We start from the raw sequence: 22,665 nt of genomic DNA on the forward strand, positions 1-22,665 counted from the left end.
TCTCGGTACTGGATGTCAAAACTAAAAGATGCAAGATTGATTCTCCATTATTCTCCATGACTATTTTTCCATTTTTTATTTTGCCATGATTTTGTTATCAAACATGAATTGGACAGATTTTTGGTCTGTTTTTAGAATGAAGTGCCTACCAATTAAGAAGTGTCTCCATTTCTCGACAGCATCAACTATTGCAAGAGCCTTTTTCTCTACTGATGCATAGTTTAATTCACTGCCTTGTAAAGGTCTTGAGTGAAACGCAACTGGTCGATTGTCCTGACTAAGTACAGCAGATAGAGTTGTGAGATGCATCGGTTTCCACAACAAACATTAGATTGTCGCAAATTGCAGTTAGACGTTTATCAGGTCAGTCTGAAAGGATGTTAAAGCCTCGCCTGATAACGGGAAGAATTTTGTGGATTTCAGATTTTTAATTTTGTCCGAAAACCTACTTTTCCATTTTTAATTTTGTCCGAAAACCTACTTTTCCATTTTTAATTTTGTCCGAAAACCTACTTTTCCATTTTTAATTTTGTCCGAAAGCCTACTTTTCCATTTTTAATTTTGTCCCCATTTTTAATTTTGTCCGAAAGGCTACTTTTCCATTTTTAATTTTGTCCGAAAACCTACTTTTCCATTTTGCATAATATGCAACATTCCAATCACACTTTCCAACGATTTTGTATTTTGGGATGTTGGTAATTCGTAGACGTTCTAGGTCAGGCTTGATGGTTCTGTTAGATGTCCGGTATCCCAAATGATCAATTGTTTTGGTAGAGAATTTGCACTTCTCCTCATTGTAGGTCCAGTTATCCAGTCTGGCAGCCATCTGTAAACGCTGAAGGTTGATCTTGTGTTTTTCCAACGTAGTGCCACAGATGATCAATTTGTCAACATATGCATAAGTTTCCTGTAAACAATGTTTTCCAATGAATTCATCCATTTTCCTTTGGAAACAAGCAGTCCTATTAGTCACTCCAGAAGGCATCCTAGTAAACTGGTACAGTTGACCCCCAGACTGGAAAGCAGTATAAGGCCTGTCATTGGGATGTAAGGGGATTTGGTGGTATGCACTTTTCAGATCTATTGTACTGAAGTATTTATACTGTGTAAGCTGGTTCACAGTGCTTTCAATGTTGGGCATGGGGTATGCATCTAGCAGTGTATATTTATTGACTGTTTGTGAATAGTCAATAACCATTCTTTTTTATGGTTACTATCCTCTTTCACGACCAATGGTTGTGCCCTCCATGGGGATAGACGTGGCTCAATAATCCCCTCCTTCAATAACCATTGTCTCGTCTTAATGAACTGCTGGTCTGGCTTTGAGAATCTCCACGGTTTGGTTGCGATAGGTTTGCAATTTTTGGATAAGTTAGCGAACAAGGTTGGAGGTTCAACATTGATAGTCGTGAGGGCACAGAATGTTAATGTTGGTTTGCTGCCAACATATTTGATGAGAACACTTTCATGTTGTTCTTGGAAATCAGTACCAAGGATCACATCAGTACACAAATCATTAATTACATTTAAATTAAATTTCCTGTTATCACGTCCAAGAAGGCTGAAATCCACAACACAATATCCTGTAATTTTTGTGGTCTGTGCTCCTGCAGCCATGTGAATTGATCCTGAGCTTCTATGTTGCTTCAGCTTAAGTCTTTTGGCAACATTGTGGCTTATAAAGCTTCTATCAGTACTTCTACTGTCGATTAGGGCTTTCAGTTTATGTCCTTTCAGAAACAAATTAGTGGATACTTTAAACTCTCAGTAGCAGCAGAAAAGATGGCTGAAAGTGTAGGGCCGTTACTATTTGGTATTGACTGAATATCATCGACAATTGCAGCTGAATGAGTGTTGGAATTGCCCGAATGGCACAATTTTATAAAATGTCTGATTTTCAAACTTTTATGGCAAGTTACTTGCCTTGCTGGACACTTTGTGGGTGACATAGATTTCCACAAAACCAGCATCATGGTTTTGTAGCGGCCACACGTGGTTTCCATAGATGTCCCCTCTTCTCTAGCAGCAGCAGTCATAGTAGGTGCGGGAGAATCTTGCTGGACAAGGGCAATAGCATTCTTTTGAGTAAGGTCGAGAGACCGAGCTTGACTGTAAGTGTTCTTTAGGTCTAGTGTCCTATTCTCCAATAGCCTCTGTCTAATAGGATTGGACTCCAGACCATTGACGAACGCATCCTGAATAGCCTCTTTATAAACTTCAGTTGTGACTGGTTTGAAGTTACAGTCTTTAGACAATTCTCGCAGAGCTTGTAGGAATTGGTCGATAGACTCATCCGGTTTCTGGCGCCGACTAGACAGAAGATGATGTACAAATATTTCGTTTGTAGGCTTAACATAAACATTCTCCAGTGTCCGTATAGCCTCTTATGTGTCACAATGTTCTATCATCCATTGTCCTGTCTATATTGCCTAACAGGACATTTAATTTATCCAGGCGTTTGAATAACATCCAAGTAATTGTTGAATGTCCAGTACCAAAACTTCCACTTTTAGCGGCGACTTGTGAATTAGCGTCCTGGCTGAATCATTCTGGTTTCAATACCTTATCCATTTGAATAAGTTTTGAATAACTTGTCGAATAAATTGTGGCGAATTACAAGAATAAAGAATACCTTTAGGAGATTTAGGTTTTATTCAACAACAACAAGAACACATGCTATTTATTCAAGATGGCCACTCGGTATATCAAACAAAGGGAGACAAGTTCCTAGAAAGGGGCAGACTACTCTCATTATTATTTTACCACAGTTATTAAATCTACATTCCTGGGAATCATTTAAAATCATCAGAGATTGTAGAAATATTTTTATTAGACATTATTACTTTTAGAGCAATAAAATTAGACAGAATTCATGGGATGACCTGATAGTTTCTGTTTTGGATATGTTATATTCTGATACCAATGTTATATTGACATCTTATAATAAAAAGGTCATTTATTGGTATCATGTAATGGACTGCCTATGGTTGTCAAAAGACTACAAATATTTAGCATCTAACGCTAATAATATGCAGAATGCTCCATCGTTGTTTATATCTTGACATATCAAGTTAAGATTCAGTTCTAGTGAAAACTGCTTATTTTAATAAAACGATCAAAGATAATTTCGTGTTCCATGTATGATTGAGATTCTTCATGGAAATTTTTGATTTTTTTTGTTCAACTTGCTGATTTTAATGAACTAGATTTGAGTGCATTGATATATGTGATTTGAAGTTTAAGAAGGAAAATGTCAACTTTGTCACTTGCCAGTAAAATGTGGAACCGTGCAGTTAATGGAACTTTATTTGTACTTTCTCCTCTGGGTTGACAGCAGTTGAGTCCATGCTGTAATTTCGGTCAATAAATTGTTGAATGTACTTTTTATGAAAGTGGATATATTTTCTTGACTTTATCTGCTGATTAGCAGTAAAATTAAACATTTTTCTTCTATCGACTGTGTCTCTTCACCCTTGGCTTTCCTCTCACTATTTCTTTCTACATTTTTTTTTTTTTTACATATGTAGGACTTTTTTTTTTTTTTGTAGAATAGCAACAATGCATTCTTGCTTTTTATTGGTTCACCTTATTTCCAAACATATCCAAACTTCTTCCCCATCCTGTTGGAGTAGTTAATATTAATTTTTTATTTATGTAACACACACACACACACACACACATATAGATACATGTTCATTTCTTGCAGCAACTCTTTCTTTGTGACTATTTCATTTCCTAAGTTATTCTTGTCACCTTGTTTTCTTAGTTTTTTATCTATTTACAATATATTATTTCTTGATGTTATCGATTAAAAAAAAAAAAAAAAAAATTAAACTATATTAAAACAATAAACTTAAGAATGAGTTTGAATTAACACTTCAAACATTTTCGCATGTTGATAAAATAATTTTCACACCTAAAGTTTATAAAAAATACATTTTTATTCTTTTTCACTTTTTTATATGCAGGTGTTACAGATTACCTGACTACTGAAGTATCCACTTCTAAACAGAAGAAATTTAGTCTTGTGACATTCATTGACTCACCTGGGCTTGTTGATGGAGATATGAAATACCCATTTGATGTCAACCAAGCCATCTTGTGGTTAGGTAGGTTGTTTATCTGTGTTCCTACACAATCAATATTTTCTGGAAGTTTCCTTAACTGATCAAAACAAACTTCTGAATCCTCAATGTCTTGTTTTAAGAATTTTTTTTTAGCAATTAGTTATCAAGTCTTCACATTAAACTCAGATATTTATGATACAGCTATTAAGCAAATTTCAAGATTAAGAGTATTTAACCAGTTTGATATCTTTACTAATTACCTCCCTTTGTTAGCACAGCATTTCTTTTCAGCAATATGCTTTAATGCCTTCATTCGATTCACACTAAATACACACACAAAAAAAAAAATGAGCTGATTTGACTCTTAATTTTCTCAGTCATGACATTTTTTTCTTCTTTTTAGTCATGTTCACCTCAAAGAAGGCATTGGACGCAAGGAGCTACTATTTGTGAGATGAGGGAGATGTTGGTTTACATTACATTTAAACTTTTGCATATCAGTTAGCATTACAAGCATATGCTGTATTTCCGTGGACATCGGCAATATTTCATACCTAATGTGCTTTTATTTGTCGGTCAATTTTTAAAAGAATTACATTGATGGAAAGAGAATAGAATAAGCATTCCAGTTATATTAATTTATTTTGCTTTTATACGTTCAATGTTTTTATGCTCCAAGTTAAAAATGAAAAATAAAAACAGTAAAAATGACTACAGGAAAAAGGGAAACTTTTTCAATGTTTACATATGTTACGTTTGGATACACATGTGCGGGGTCGAATTTGATTGAATATGGCTGAAATTTTACAGGCTATATAAACATACAAGTCCATCTTTACTGGACTTAGATTTATATTTTTACAACCACAGGAAGCCAAGTTACGACCGAGCAGTTGACAAAGAATATTTCCAAATTGATAAGATGAATCAGCATATATCATCCATTTTCATATAAATTTCACTTATTTTCATGTATAATATGTAAATATTTGATAATTATTAGTTGCGCAGAAATTTCTTTAAAATGTTATCTTTTATAGAAATTAAAATCTGCTTAACGGGAAAACTGCTCACTACGCACTTAATGCACTGACCAGTGCTGAGCTGCCTAAATTCAGCATATTAACGAGTTTTGTTTGTATTCTCTTAAAAATAGAAATTTGATTTACTGCTTTCGTTTTACAAGACACATTTTTTATTTTTAGTTTGTCAATTTAAAAATTTATTTTCAAGTTTTTCAAATTTTATTTTCAAACAATACTCTTTTGTTGTTTTTTAACGCTTTTAGTACATGCGTTTCTGTTATCATGGTATTTATAACTTCTTACTTGTTCTTTAGGTAGAATTGTGTTTTTTAATGGTCCAAAAACAAATACATAACAAATAAAAGGTACTTGTGCACTTATGTTACCATGCTGAAATAATAACATTATTATTTAGAAACCCATTCTTAATATGGGGAGGGAAGGGTGTTTTACCTATTCTGTACTTTCCCCTAACAATTAAAAAAAAAAAAAAAAGAAGGATATTGTGAAACTTGAATTTAACTTGAAAATACTATTTGAAAAATAACATGGTAACAAAAGTGCAATTTAAAAATATACAAAATACTGTTAGAAACTCAACCAATAAATGTCACAAGGACATTTATTGGTTGGGTTTCTAATAGTATTTTTTATATTTTTTTATTTTTAACTTGAGACCATTTTTTTAAAATAAACCCGTTGTTTGATTTAACTGAGGATATCTAAAAAAAAAAAAAAAAAAAAAAAAATGACGATGTTTCTTCACCTTTTTATATATAGATAACGTCTTTTTTCCTGAAAATATCCATTTCATTTATAAAAATAAAATATGTAATTGTACTTTTAATTAATAATTTCATTTTTTTTTTTTTTTTTTTTTTTTTTTTAAATATTTATTTAGATAAATTTTCACAAACAGTATCTCGGCACAGTAAAATAACAGGAGAGAAATCACAAAATAAAGTGCATGTGGTTGGGGGCAATTAAAACTCATTACAATGATATTCTCTATCAAACCAACTAATTTTTAGGCATCACGGAAATAAATGCATAAAAAACGTGTCAAGGGTTAGGATTTTAAAATAATGGCGGCCCTTGACACATGTACATTCTCACTATTTTTAAAATCACTTTTAACTAACAAAATATTTGGTTTCCAAACCTAAAAATTAGGCGATAAAGAATTTCATTGTGATGCATTTTGCAAATGTTTACCTTGTTTTTTTCATCCTAAAGGATGACTTCAGCACTTAAGATTACTTTTCTAAAATGTTGTTCTTAACTATTTCGAATGAGATGTGACCTCTTTATTTTTGGACAAGAATATTTATATTTTCAAGCAATCTTAAATGAAAATATTCGTCCCCTGATTTATCGGAGAGGGACCTATGTTTTCAGTGGCGTCCGTGCATCAGTTATTCTGGATAATTGCCAGATAACCATCCATTAGTTTTTCCTGAAATTTTGCCACAAATTGTATTTCATTAAATAGATGTGTACAGTAAAAAAATTTTTTTTTGCAAAAATCCCCGTTGTGTCCCCAAAGGCTCAAAAGAGGTAAAAAATGACACTTTTTTCCCCATAACTTTTGATCCATCCATTAGATTTTTCAGAAACTTGCCAAAATGTGGAGTCCATTGTTCTTAATATAAATTGAGTATGGGTGACCTTGGCAAAATTCTGGTTCACACTCCTTGGCCTAACATTCACAGGAAACATTAGTTGGAACAATTACATTGAGAGCATTGCCAGGACAGCTGCGAAGAAGGTAGACTCTCTCTACCATGCTAGAAAGCTACTAACACCCGAAAGTATCCTGTATCTCTATAAGGCCACCATTCACCCATGTATGGAGTATTGTTGTCATATTTGGGCTGGTGCATCTGCTACTAGTCTCTCAGTTCTGGACAAGGTCCAAAAGAAAGTCTCCAACCTGATAGGCCCTGAACTGTCCATCTAAGCTTCAGCCTCTGTCCCACTGACAAAATAAGTATTTTAATAGTGAATGCTCTGACGAACTGCAATAAGTATTTTAATGGTGAATGCTCTGATGAGCTGCAAGCACTTGTGCCCCCATGATGTAAACACCCTCGACAAACCCGACTAGCAGCTAAATCCCACCCCTACACAGTAGAGATCCCTAGATGTAAGAGAGCTTTCTACTCCAGTAGTTTCTTCCCCAGAACCGCTAGACTTTCCAGGTGCCTGCTTCCCCAACTGTACTAACATGCAGAAGTTCAAGTGTAACATGAACCGACATCTTGTTGCCCAACTCCCTACTTAGTACCCAAGTTGCTTATGCCCCTGATAGTATCTCCCTACACCAAAGTGGCAATGTACCTTGTTTGGGGTGAAAATGTAAAAAAAAAAAAATAACCATCTCTCTGGGACTTTTAGGACTAAAAACACTGACTTTTTCATATTTCTCAAGAACGATATGTATTTCTATATAGTGGTTTTCCATGGTGCTGAATTCAAATATACATGTCTTAAGGTGTGAAACTGCACCGTTTGTCCATTTTCATTGGGATTCGGCATTTCCAGGAGTTCAAAAGGGGTCACAAATACCCCAAAATTGCAAAAAATGACACTTTTTTTACCCCATAATTTTTACCCCATCCATTAGATTTTTCTGAAACTTGGCAAAAATGTGAAGGCAACATTGGCCCTTCACACTTCTCACATTCATCATTTCTTCATGATTTTTTGGTGCGTCATCTCACATGCACGCACGGCTTGTTCACATCTATTGATCCGGTTTCTCATGCAAGAACTATTGATTTTTTTTTGCAAGAAATAGTTTGTCACTTCCAAATAATAATTTGTTATTGGAATTGCATACGTTTCAGAAATCCTTGTGCAAACCTTGCACAAATTGTTACAAATAATGCTGATATAATCCATGCAATCAACTGTGTTACATCCAAATCCAATTGATCATTTCTTCTCATTTCACACTAAAACTGTTCAGTGGAAGATATGATTCACCCTCCTCACAATTGTTCAATTAATCTCATATATTGAATCATTTACTGTTCAGATACAAAATAACACCAAAAGGGTTAATTTTGGATGAAGCAAACTAATTTCAAAATCAGATAGTATGCCAATTCAAATGATTAAAACAAAAGTTCTCTTTTAGAAACTTTTTTATGATTAATATTTGTACTATTTTTACAAGGAAGACTCCATATATCTTCTTGCAAGAGCTTTAATCTGGAAATTTATAACATAAACACACATAAGATATGGTTTTTACTTGAAAAGTTAGTTTCCTTTTAAAAGATGTTTTTCTAAAGTTTATGGGTTTGTTGTGTGAACAGATATTTGACTTTTACTGCAATAAAATGTCATTCTGCACAGCTTTTCATTTCCAAATTTGTTGCTTATTTACAAAACTTCGCTTTAATCAGTTCAATAATTTGTAAACTGAGGTGACAAACTTTTATTCTAAGTTTTTAATTAATAATGGCTGATGCAACAGCAATGCTACATTGCACTGCGCAAAGCATTTGATGCAATATCTTTCAAAGACGAATGAAATCTAATTTTGGCAGAGTTAGGGTTTTAAACTTTTGTTCGCAACTAAAATGGAGCAAACATTTTTAATATGGAAAACTAAGATATTAATAGTAAAAGATAAATGGGAAACTGAATAATTAATAAGATATTTTATATCATAAATATTATAGCTTTAGGATAGTTAAAGTTGTAGACAATTGTATCTTGTTCATTATCTTGGAAAAAAAACTTTGCCTTTTCCCCTTTTTTCACTTGTGCTTTAAAATGTTGAATATGTTTTGATAATTTAAAATGTGTTCCTTTAACAGGAGATCTTGCTGACCTGATTTTTGTGTTTTTTGATCCGATTGGTCAAGCCCTTTGCAAGCGTACTCTTAATCTTGTGGAGAAGCTCAATGAAAAACATGCTGATCGTATGAGATTTTACTTGACAAAAGCTGATGAGGCTGGTTTTGAAAGTGATCGACAGGTATCATCGTATTCAACCATTTCCTCATCTTACTTGTTTGCACTTTCAGCTATTTCACTCTACAGCCTTTTTTCCAAAGAACATTTACCAACATTCTTGATTTAAAAATGCTTTAAAACAGTTTTAACTAAAATTTCTTTAAACCATTTTTAATGTTAACTTTGGGGATATCCTAGGAAATTCCACACTATTTTCAAGCAAGTTATCACATGAAATCATTATAGTCTAGTGTTTTCACAAAAATATTTAAAGCAAATCACCATGGCTATACACACTCAAGAGACTAAAAAATTGGCTATGGTTGATTGAAATATAAAAAAAATGGAATTCTATGCTATGTGATGCATTATAGTAATAAAGGAAGTTTTTTTAACAATTTGTCACAAAATATTACTATAAAATTTTCATTTTTTTTTCAAAATATGTCATTTTATTTTTCCACAAATTTATTTTTAGAAAAATCTTTACAAGCTCTTTGTAGATATCTCAAACTGAATTTTTTTAACATACCAAAAAAACTTTGTAGGTTTATATTGCTGCAATATATTAAAACAAAATACGAAATTTGTTTTGGTATCTCAATTAATATTGGAGTTATGGCTATTTAAAGTTTGTCAGGTATTGCATTTTGTGTATTTACTGCATACAAAGCCAATTTAAGTAACATATAATTGAAGTTAAAAGCTTCAAACAGAGTGAAAATTTTTATAAATATAATGCTGTAGTTTATTAAGAAAAATATTGATGAAAATAATATATCCAGTCTTAACCGTTGGTGAAAATTGAATACCATCACAAAAAGTGTACATAAAAAAATACAGAAGAGCAATTTTGTTTATGTAGGATTTTAACAATTAACACATTGAAACTTATGATTCATGGCATTCAGATTAAGTTAAATCTTTTATTTCATTAATGCCAATATTACCATAAAATCTCTTATTTCTAATATGTAAACGTATCTCTAAGCCTAATTTCGCAGTTGTGCAGGAAAATGGGTCAAATGTATACTTTATGAAAACTTTTGTAAAGATACAACACTTTTAATAATAATTAAATTTTGGATAAGAAAAAAGCTCTTATTTCTTTATTAATATTTGAAGTTTTGTGAGGTGATTCAACTTTTTACAAGTCAAAAAATAAAAAACGTGATTGACATCAAAACCTAGAAGTTTACTATATTAAAGAAAGCCTCAATCAATTTTTAAACAAAAACTTATAAAGTGTTATTTAAGTTTTTAAACACTTTTTAATGCTAAATTTCAAATGTGTAAGGGTAAAATATATTGAATAATATAATGGAATATTTTACTGGCAGTTTCACTTATCTTATGTAGCTTTAATTTTATTATATGCTTCTGTTAAAGGTAATATGTAAAGGGTATGTCATATTCTTTCATCACTTGTTTGAAGATACCAGGGAAATATTTTGACACCATAAGAGATGACGTTATCCATTCAAAGAATTACAGGTTCTCAAATATATATGTAGCAACCGTTACATACGGCCGGAACAAATTTTCGGCAAAGACATTTCATAGCAATCACCGCTTTCAACATGCATGCGTCCAAAGAACTCATAAAGACACAACGTTGTAATTTTCTCATCCACACACATGCAATATAACGACTACATTACACTTTGCATGCAGTAATATGACAAATAGCCCAGAAGTTTCTAGAACTCTCCTATATAAGCTTTTGCACATATAAATTAGTTCAGTCCAGGATGCAGTTTTAGGAGTAAACAATATCGCTGCCGACTCCATCCTTGTGGAGTTAAACCACTTACATAATTTTGCGCGTGTCATACATCTAAATTCTCCACATGGATAGTATCATATAAAATGAGAATTCTTTTCAACAAGTTATTTTGCACTGCTGTTTTCATATGTAATAAACACATCTACTTAAAATGCTTACAAGTTTTAATGACCATTTTATTTTCCCTTCAGAAAATACCCACTTGTTTCCTCCCAACATGAACATTTATAATCATGAATTCTTTGCCTTTTCTACGAGAGCCTCTCAAAGACAAAGTGTAATGAATTCTTGTTGCAAAGACCTTGATGTTAAAATAATTTGAATTACTTTTTCTTAAACATGTTAATAAATGTTATTTTATCCCAGTAGAGCGACTTCGAGTCAAATGTCATTATTTTTCTGAAGTTGTTTGCAGCTTTTAAATTTATGTGAATGTGACTCAGTGGAAACTTACAGAAAGTCTGAGATCTCGCTGTGAAATTTATCTTTAATGGTCCCAATGACACTCTACCACTTTCGACTTATAGATATTCCTGCAATAATGATCTCTAATAATGATGAACTGGTGAATGCTGACTCACAATCCACAGTCCTATAGATATAACAGGAATCTCTTTTGATTAAAATATGTTCCAAAATAAAAATCAGGCAAAATTTTTAAACATGGAAAGTTAGCATGAAAGTTTTAATATTCAGAAAAAAAGTGAGAAGACAGAGAGAAAAAAACAAGAGGAACAAGAAAGAAATAGAAGATAAAAGAAAAGAGAGAAAAAGAAAATTCTAAATGGTACCAACAGAAAAGTTGGCTTTGTGGCTATGAACTAAAAAAGGCATTGTTCTGCTTTCCTTGTTTGTTGTTTGGGGGTGATATAACGTGGACAAAAGATGGTTTCAGAACTATTAGCAAAATGAAAGATAGAACTGAAAAGCATGAGAAGTCAAAGAAATGCATTGACAATGTAGTTTCCCTATCAATTTTGGGGACCGTAAATATTAAAGAAAAACTTAGTGAGGCCTACAGACTTTCAATCAATCATCGTAACATGAATATTAAGAAGAACCGTGAAATTTTATCTAAAATAATAGATTGTATTTTCTTTTGTGGGAACTTTGAAGCTCTCTTACAAGGACATGATGAAAAAGATGATTCAGTAAAGCCAGGTGTATTTAGAGGATTTTTAAATTTTGCATCTAAATTAGATCCAGATTTAAAGAATGACTTAGAAACCAGTAGTGTCTTCAAAGGTGTTTCCAAGATCATTCAGAATGACATACTTGACTGTCTTTTACAAAATATACCATGATGAAGTAAGGGCAGAAATTAGCAAAGCTTCCTTTGTAGCTGTCATGGCTGACGATACAACAGATGTGTCTGAACATACACAAATGATCATTGTTTTACAGTACGTCTTGGATGAAAAAATACTTGAACACTTTTAGAGATTCTTTATTCCAGAAAACCAAACCGCTGATGGGATATCAAAATGTATTCTACAACAATTAGATATAATCCTTCAAGGGAATCGACAAAAACTGATAGCTCAGATATTTGATGGTGCAAATGTCATGAAAGGCAAAAAAGCTGATCTCATCCCAGCTGTGCTATTAAGAAAGTGCTCAGCCGAAGTAGCTCCAGTTCTCTCCAAACTCTTCAACAAATGCCTTAATGAATCATGCTTTCCAGGCTGTTGGAAAACCGCTTCTGTGGTACCAATATTCAAGAATTCTGGCGAAAGAACTGACCCATCAAATTATCACCCCATTAGCCTCCTCCCACTTTTCGCCAAAATATTTGAGACCATAATTAACCATGCTCTAGTCTGGCACCTTACAGATGCTAAACTTCTGACTGACCAACAATATGGATTTAGACAAACCCGTTCCACAGCTGACATTCTCACTGTAATCTCTGAATGTATATACCATTCACTGGATAAAGCGGGGGAGGGCAGAGCGGTAGCTCTAGATATATCTAAGGCTTTTGACAGGGTTCCTCAGGAAAATTAAATCATACGGTATCACTGGTAGAATACTTAGCATAATTGAATCCTTCTTAGACAAGAGAAAAATCCAGGTTGTCCTTGACGGTCGAACATCTAAACAGTGTGATATAAATGCGGGAATGCCTCAGGGGTCTATTCTTGGACCTCTATTGTTCCTGATATTTATTAATGACCTCCCCGACAAAACTGCCTCTGAGATGGGTATATATGCTGATGACACTACACTCTATAAAAGGCATGACAGGAAAACAAATGAACACATATCTAAAGAAATGGCAAAAACACTAGAGGATGACCTCCAATCTGTAGTGGAATGGGGACATAAATGGATGGTCACATTCAATGCTGCCAAAACCAAACTGGTTTCCTTCAATAACTACAAGAAACCTTCTCTGCCACCAATAGCAATGGCCAGTGACTCCCTGTCTGAGAGTACATCTTTCAAACTGCTTGGCCTAACGTTCACAGGAAACATGAGCTGGAACAATTATATTGAAAACATTGCCAGGGCCGCTGCAAAAAAGGTAGGCTCTCTCTACCATGCTAGAAAACTACTGACGCCTGAAAGTATCCTGTATCTCTATAAGGCCACCATTCGCCCATGTATGGAGTATTGTTGTCACATCTGGGCTGGTGCGTCTACTACTAGTCTCTCGCTCCTAGACAAGGTTAAAAAAAGAGTCGCCAATCTGATAGGCCCTAAACTGGCATCTAAGCTTCAGCCTCTGTCCCATCAACGAAACGTTGCATCCCTCTGCTTGTTCTACAAGTATTTTAATGGTGAGTGCTCTGACGAACTACAGACACTTGTGCCCCCACGTCGCAGACACCCTCGACAAACCCGACGGGCAGCTAAATCCCACCCCCACACAGTAGAGATCCCTAGATGCAAAAGATCCTTCTACTCCAGTAGTTTCTTCCCCAGAACCGCTAGACTCTGGAATTCCATTCCAGGATCATGCTTCCCTAACTGTACTGACATGCAGAAGTTCAAGTGCAACGTGAACCGACATCTTGCTGCCCAAATCCCTACATAGTGCCCCCGTAGTTGCTGACCCTGATAGTAGCCCCCTACACCTGAGTGGCAATGTGCCTTGTTTGGGGTGAAAATGTAATAAAAAAAAAAAAAGCTGATGTTCAGGCGAAAATAAAAACAGTTTATAGTAATGCACATTTCACTCACTGTTATGCGCATCAACTTAATTAAATAATGAGGAATGCAGCAAGCATTACACAAAATGCTAGAATATTTATCTCTAACATTTTGGCTATTCCGACTTTCGTTTCTAGATCACCGCAGCGTCTGTCCATTCTCAAGAAGTATCTGGATGTAAGCATTCCACGTCCATCCGCCACAAGATGGAACTTTAACATACGGATCATAAACAGAGTTCATGAAAATGTTCAAGCATTAAAAAACTGTCTCGCTGAAATTCAGTCAACATCATATGTAGATGAGACCGTTGCAGAAGCGACAGGAATTCTGAAATATTTGAACGATGAAAATTTCATATTTTGGTTGGAACTATTTCATCAAATTATGTCTCATGTTGAAATTATTTATAATCAAATGCAATCTCGGGAAATTAGCATATATAAAGTCAATGAATACATAACAAATTTCAAAACTGCTATTTTAGAGATAAGAAACTCCAAATACTGTGAAAATCCTTCACAAACACTCAAGACCGAAGCTAAAGAACTGTGTGGCTATATATCTGTTGATATAACGGACAGATATTCTTCAACTAAACATTTAATACTTGCTAAATTGTTTAACAAGAAGCACTTTGCCAGTTTTAAGAAAGAACTGCCTACAGAAGAGATATTCTTGACAACTGAAGCATATCCCATGATTGACAAAGAAAAGCTTCAAACTGAGTTAAAAATATTTTGTAGTAGGTCAGATACAAGGGGTGTGCAATAAGTAATGCCCCTGGCTCACTTCCAGTTGTCTGATCTAGCTAAAATTTGCATGTGCAATGATTTATATCTCTACGGGTTATGTGACAAATTACAGCTCCGAACTAATTGTGGTTTCTCTTTTACAGGTGTTTGAACTGAGTCAGGTGTGAAATGGAGCCTGTTGAATGTTGAGCAGTGATCCGGTTTTTGTATTTGAAAGGACGCACACTACAGGAGACTTTTAATGAAATGAAAGAAACTTATGATGATAATGCCTCATTATATGACCTTGTAAAACGCTGGCATCGTGAATTCAAACATGGCCGGAAGTCTGTGAAAACAGCTACCAAACCTGGTCGCCCCCCTCTCCCCCCTTCTGCCATTGATGAGGCATCTGTCCGTCAAGTTGAGGCTGCCATTTTGGAAGATCGGCGCATTACTATCTGCCAAATAGCCCAAGATGTCAAGATTAGTCTTGTATCATTCATAACCATTTGCATAAGGTGTCTGCCAGATGGATTCCCAGGTTGCTCACACCATTCCAGAAGCGAGAACACGTCGAGTGCTTGAGGATGAATTTGGAGATGTGCCAAGAAGATGAGTCAAAGTTTTTCAAAAGACTGATTACACAGGATGAAACCTGGGTCCATCACTATGATCCAGAGACCAAAGCCCAGTCAATGCAGTGGAAGCATTTTTTTTTTTTACATAGGCAGCACCACTTATCAAGGCCCAGAGGCCACTCGAGGATAAGGGTTAAAGAGTCTACAGTAGAAATTGGACAATATAGTAACCATTAGTAATGGAGATTCGGTAAATTTGTTAACTTATATGGAACGGCTCATCAAAAACTTATTTACGTTAGACTTGAAGACAACCATATTGTAGTCAGCTGGAAAGCAGAAAAACTGAAGACAATTCTAAAAAAGAAGCTTTGCTCATGGAATCTACATTTAGGTTTAAGCACAGATAAAGAGTGGGGGGAATTAGTGATAGTGTTTTCTGCTAGACGGGTGTTTTTTGTGAAAGTTTCGCGAGGGGGGGACCATAGAATGAAGCTCAGATAAGCACTTGCTATGAAAATAACGATAAAGCAGAGACAAACTCGCAACATCTCTTCTGTGAGAAAGAGGTTACAGGAAAGAGAAAAGAACATTCCCCACAAGGCTTCGAAGTCTATTTTGAACTCTATCAAGGCAGGATAAGTCCTTTCTAGCAGCTCCTGCCCAGATGTGGCAACAATAGATATAGAATTGCATCAGCAGTGAGATATCTACTGGATTGATAGGATCCCACCATTTTTCCAACGGCCTTGGAAACAATTACTGTATGTGTTCGATTTAAGATCAGGAGTAAAGGTCAAGCCTAGAAGCTTGTCAAAACATGAGGCCTCCCCAAGACGAGAGCCATTCATTTCAATTGATGCCAGATGGGGATCAGAGCATTGATGATGTCAAGATAAAAGCTTGGTTTTAGATGCATTAAAAGTAACAAGCCACCTCTTTCCCCATTGTACCACTTGCTCAAGATCAGAGGAGAGAGAATCAGAGAGAACTTGGTCGTTTACGGTCTTAGATGTGCTGCCATAGATAGTAGTGTCATCAGCATAGATGTCTACGAATGATGTAAGGATGTGGTTTGGAAGATCATTAATATAGATCAGGAAGAGAGTTGGACTTAGGATGGACCCCTGAGTGACTCCAGCATTAATACTAAGAGCTTTTGATTTCTGCCCATCAACCACAACTCTTATGAACCTATCAGAGAGAAATGATTTAATAATTGAGAAGACATTTCCAGCTATACCGTAGCTGGAGATCTTGTGAAGTAAACCTTTATGCCATACTCTATCAAAGGCCTTTGATATGTCAAGAGCAATTGCCCTAGAAAGGTAGCCTCCATCGAGAGATTCGCTAATCCTGTGAGATATAACTGTAAGCACATCTGCTGTAGATTTAGCAGAACAAAAACCATATTGCGTGTCACTAAGAAGGTTATTTTTGCTGAGATGGTTGATCACTTCTGTATTTAACAGATTCCAGCAACTTACTCATGACGCACTGGAGACTTATTGGCCTGTACTGTGAGGGAGATGAGTGATCACCTGAATTCTTAAATACAGGGCATACTGATGAGATTTTCCAGAGTGACGGGAAGCAATTCTCCTTAAGACAACGTTTAAACAGTTTTGTAAAGATGGGCACAAGTTCTCGTTGAAGTCTTTTGAGTACTATAATTGGAATACTGTCAGGGCCGGTTGCTTTACTGGAATCATGGTTTTTGATTAGCTTGGCAACATCACGTACAGATATTTATATATCACATAGCATGTTTTCTGGTACAGGAGGAAATATTGGAGGCTGGCAGCCTTGGTTGCAGAGGTTAGAATTAGCTGCAATTGGCTTTGTCTGATGCTGACAAGATTGCCTCAGGTCCATTTATGAGAGTTGGGATAGAGAACACGCTTCTATTCAGGACTCTGTTTGCTATTTGCCAAAACTGGTGGGAACCAAGCCACTGCTCAGCTACTTTGGACTTGATGGACTGAGCATACAACTCTCTTGTTTTCTTTATTACTTTTTTACAGTGGTTGCTGGCAGTTCTGAAAGCAGCTTTAGTCTCAGTACATCTATTACGTTGGAAGCAATGATTTCTATGCGCAATGGCAGCAGCACATTCCGGAGAGAACCACGGCTGGCTGTTTGGTTTTTGCTTGAATTTTTTCAAGGGTATGAAACGGTCTATACCTACAATTACCCATTCTGTCAGGTCTGATACTATAGAGGACACATCCTTTTTAAACATGAAACACAGAGGTAGATCTGATATAAATGTGCGGAAGCTATCCCAGTCAGCCATAGAGTATCGATATACTGTACGATGGAGAGGTACATCTAGGGACTTATTACATTTCATTTTTATCTTAACTGATACAACTGAGTGGTTGGAAGATCCAAGAGGCGACAGAACAGAAACTGAACATAGTTCAGGGCAAGTTGTGAGAAAGAGGTCTAGGAGACTTGCATACTGGCCGTCAGTATCTGGAACACGGGTGGGTTCGTGAACAATCTGAGTGAGGTCATAAGCAATGGAGAAATCATGACAGAACCTTCCCTCATCATCGGTCTTGTTTGAGTGAGTTAACCATTCCACATTGTGAACATTGAAGTCTCCACAGACATAAATATTAGCTGAAGGATAAGCATGGTCAATTTTCTCAGATATGTTTTTAAAGATAGTAACTCCGCTGTTGTGGGGGCGATAGAGAGCAAATATAAATGCAGTAGTTTGAGCAAGTGCAACCCAGAAGCACATATAGGGTAAGTTAGGATCTTCTCTGGAGATGTCCCTACCACATGGAAAGCCATCTTTTATATAGGCACATATTCCATGGACTCACCACCTCCAAAGAAGGCAAGGGTGCAGCCCTCTGCTGGCAAGGGCATGCTCACAGTTTTCTGGGACCAGGACGGAGTAGTGATGACAGATTTCTTAGCAAAGGGTATCACAATTACAGGAGCCTATTATGCTCCACTTTTGAGGAAATTAAAGGAAGCTATCAAAATCAAGAGGCGGGGCAAGATCAGCAAAGTACCCTACTCCTGCAGGACAACGCTCCGGTCCACAATTCACATGTCGCCAGATCAGAAGCATGGGCGAGTGGTTATGAAATCCTGCCCCATCCTCCCTACTCTCGTGACATTGCACCCTCCGACTTTCACCTCTTCCCAGCCATGAAGTTGTTTTTGAAAGGAAAGCGTTTCCCAAATGATGCAGCCTTGATTTCTGAAGTCACGTCGTGATTGGAGGACCAACCTGGTGTGTTCTACAAAAACAGTCTCCAGAGCTGCATCAAACGATGGGAGAAATGCATGACTCTGGGTGGTTCCTATGTAGAGAAAGACTAATAACTGTGCCAAGTTTCGTTGCTCTACTGCTTTGGGAAGTGGGTCAGAGGCATTACTTATTACACAATTGATATATAAGTGAAGTTGAAGTCCAATCTAAACAAATTCAAAGTCCAAGGGGCAGGAAAGCGGTTCAATCAGTACACACACACAGACACGCCACCAACATGATCCAGCGTACACAATTACCAACCGGCTGATCTTTCCTCACTACTTGCCTTCCAAAACGACCTGAATTTATAGTTGTCGAAGACCAACTGATTTGCATATATGCACAAGATTTTGTGAGAGTTTCCGAGATCATACCATTACAAAACGTTGTCGGCGCCATTTTGGAATTCTTTTCTTATCCTAGCTTCGCAGCAATGACAAAGCACACACGCACACCTAGGTCGTTTGAACGGTAAGCCCTCATTTTCACAGCTTTTGCCACAGCACGCTCCTCATATCTATGAGTATTGCAAAGTAATTGATCTCCTGAAATTTATTTTGGAAAACAATTTAAATGATGTTCTTAGTGAAATCACAAAACTCATAAAAATTATCTTGACAATTCCCATGACTACATCTGAAACAGAACGTTGTTTTTCAACCCTGAAAAGAATAAAAACTTTTCTAAAGAACACCATGGGTTGCGAAATACTAAATGAACTTGCAGTGCTTTCAATTGAAAAAAACGTTCTTCAGCAGTCATTCAGAAGTTAAGGAGAAAGTTATCATTTTTTTCTCACAAATTAAAACAAGGAGAATGAAGTTTACTTTCAAATGAATGTAATAAGTAAAATATTTAAAATATTTACATCTACGAGGGGTGTATGAAAAGTTTTAAGCATCAGAAAAACTAAAAAGAATGAGTTTTGATAATTTAATTTTCAACATAGCCCCCTCATTGGCTGAACACTTGCTGCAGCGATGCTGAAGCCCTTTTATCCTGGTGTAGAAGAATGCCTTTGTTTGGGACTCAGGAAACTCATCGACTGCAGCTATAACGTTATTATCACTTGCAAAATGGCAACCAGCCAAGGTTTTTTTTCATTTGGGGGAACAGATGAAAGTCAGAGGGGGTCAAGTCTGGTGGATGAGGAACAATTTCGAATTCACAATCATGAATCGTTGCCATGGCAACCACTGAAGTGTCAGCTGGTGCATTATCGTGGTGGAAGAGGATCCCTCTTGTGAGCATTCCTGGCCTTTTTTCTTTGATTGCTTCCCGTAGGTGCTTCAGTTGTCCAGAATAATGCTGTCTGGTCACTGTGTATTCGATCAATATGACACCCTGGGAATCCCAGAAAACCGAGGCCATGATCTTACCAGCCGAAGGAACGGCCTTGGCCATTTTGGGGGTCAGAGATGACATGTGCTTCCACTGCTTTGATTGTTCTTTGGTTTCGGGTTGGTAGTCATGAACCCAGCTTTCATCCATAATGATGAATCGAGCAAGGAAATAGTCTTCATCAGCTTCAAAAAGTTCAAGATTTCTCTTGGACACAGTGCACCTGGTGCGTTTCTGTTTAGCTGTCAACAGACGAGGGACCCACCTTGCAGAAACCTTAGAGAATCCCAGTTCTTTGGTCAAAGTTCTGTCTGCTTGCTCAATGGATATCCCAAGTCTCTCTGCTATCTGAAGGCATGATATTCTACGATCTTCCATGCACATCTGCAAAGCAAGGTCAAGGTTATCCTTGGTTGTTGCAGTTGGGGGGTCTTCCTGACCTTGGGGTCCTGGATGTGACCTTAAACTATATCCGATGGTGAGGCCCCATCTTGCGGGCTTGGGGAGTGTGGAGCCACCCTTTAATTGCCATTGCTCCCAGGTCCACTCTGACCCGGAGTGGTAGTACCTGTTAGGGTCCCAACTATGGGTTAAATAGAATCCGACTTAAAAAACAAATATACTCCATTACGTCTTTCAAATGCAGGTACTTGATGACTGCACGATTTTCTGTTTTCTCCATTTTTCACTAAATTCTTGACTCGCGCTTATTCAAAAATCTGAAAAAAATAAGAAACATGATAGAATTTCAAAAAATGTCAAGAATACAAAAAATCATGGGGTTCGTCATGCATCAACGCTTCTTCTACACGATGCTTAAAACTTATCATACACCCCTCATATTTAGGATTCCTTTAAGTCATTGTATTTTTATACGTGTGCATACACATAAATTATGTATATTTTTGTGTTTGTTTTATTTTTACACAATATCAAAACAATAGGTATATTTTTTTAAAACAGCACCACCACTAATCTTAGACACAAGCCGCCACTGGACATATATGAACTAATTTCTCTTCCCATCAAGGCCATCATAATTTTAATAAAAATAAATTCACTATTAGAAAATGGATCATTAGAATTTCCAAATAAATACATAAATACATTGTCTTAGTGATTAGGCAACACTTGCTTCACCATAAAATTTGTCATTACCGTGTTTCTTTTTTCATTGCTTTTCAAACTTTCATCTTTAGATTTCTGTGTTTCAAAGTATACCACCTCTGATTCCTTGTTTGCAATGATTCCCAATATTTACACATAATTCTTATTAATTAGTTGTATTACTAATGAAATTTCAATTGTTTGTTTTTCAATTAATGATTACTTGTGAAGCATGATATTGTGTTTATATGTTTATTTCTTATCATATTCTATTGTTAATCGTCATTGAATTTGTATATCTATGCTAGTTCTGCTGATCATGTTGACACAAGTGAATATCTTATTTGTCATTAGAGTGTTATACAAATTAGTTTTTTGACAAAAATTAATGCATTTGTCTTGTTTAAATAAAATTATGAAAAAAATTATCTAATTATTAAAAAAATATAGATGCAATTGTCTTAAAGTTTTGATTGATTTATTTTTGTCATAGAAGAATAAGATTTAAACATTTTTTATAAGAATATAAACATTCTTGCGTACTTACTTAACCATTAACAAATTTTAACCCAATATTCAAATTTTAAGCATAGTATAAAAATAAGCTGAAAATCTTTCATAATCTAATTGTAAAGACATATTGAATCAAACAATTTGTTTCATTTAAAATTACTTTAATACTTAATATATATAATGATATTAATGAGAAAAATTTCTTTTTCTTAAAATATCAATTTGTATGAATGGCTGATGTCAATTATCTGCCTATTTTGTTCTTTTTCTTTTAGCGTGTCATGATGCAAATTGTTCAAGAATTGTGCAAAAGACCAGGACTTAATAGAACTGGTTTTGATATGCCAACTATATATATTCCATCCCTGGGTTCAAAGGTTAGTCTTTCCCTCTCTGAATTAGTGTTGGGACGATTCCTAATTTTTATACGATTCTGATTCCGATTCCAGGAAAATATTGATTAACGATTCCGATACCAAGTACGATTCCGATTCCGAGGGAATTATTGTTTTGAAATATACCAGGTAGTTTTATACTTATGGTCGGTAGTTCCCAAATATGGTCCCTAACTTTGGAAGAGATATTTTATGTCTACACCGTCGTGTTTTGGTTTAAATAAAATTATTATATAGTAAACTAAACGGAAAAATTAGCAAAATTTATTTTAGAGAAAATTTATTTTACTTAATTGGAATACAGAAAAAAAAAACCCAAAGAAAATGGAATTTATCCTTCAGAGCAAAAACAAATAAAATAGAATTTATATAACAGAACAAAAACAAGAAAATTAGAGAATAAATTAAAACGATTCATTATTTTGGTCCTCATAATTTACAGATTTAATGAATTAAATAAAAAAAAAATAAAGCAGAAGAGAAAGAAAATATATACTAATTAAATATAAAAAAGATAAATATTTAATTTAATAATTTATAAATGAACGTGCCTAATGAAAAAAACAATATACCACGTGACATGGCGCTGTAGATACAAAATAACCCTTCCAAAGTTAACGACCATATTTGAGAAATACCATTAATCGAAAGTTTTTGTGTTTTATACCAAAAGGTAGGTATAGCGAAAAGTTACAATTAAAGAAATTTCAAAAA

General features: G+C 35.3%; 1 protein-coding gene across 1 annotated transcript in view; it reads left to right on the plus strand.

Annotated features, from left to right (window-relative positions):
• Nucleotides 1–22,665, plus strand: part of LOC145295889 (uncharacterized) — a 443,022-nt gene that overhangs the window by 349,023 nt on the left and 71,334 nt on the right. The window contains exons 5-7 of the mRNA XM_080141646.1: nt 3,969–4,109; nt 8,923–9,083; nt 21,832–21,933. Of these exons, the coding sequence (XP_079997772.1) occupies nt 3,969–4,109; nt 8,923–9,083; nt 21,832–21,933 (404 nt within the window). The remainder of the gene's footprint in view (nt 1–3,968; nt 4,110–8,922; nt 9,084–21,831; nt 21,934–22,665) is intronic.

The sequence above is a fragment of the Euprymna scolopes genome, chromosome 2, assembly GCF_053919585.1.
Source record: "Euprymna scolopes isolate OS-2025 chromosome 2, ASM5391958v1, whole genome shotgun sequence".
NCBI lineage: Eukaryota > Metazoa > Mollusca > Cephalopoda > Sepiida > Sepiolidae > Euprymna > Euprymna scolopes.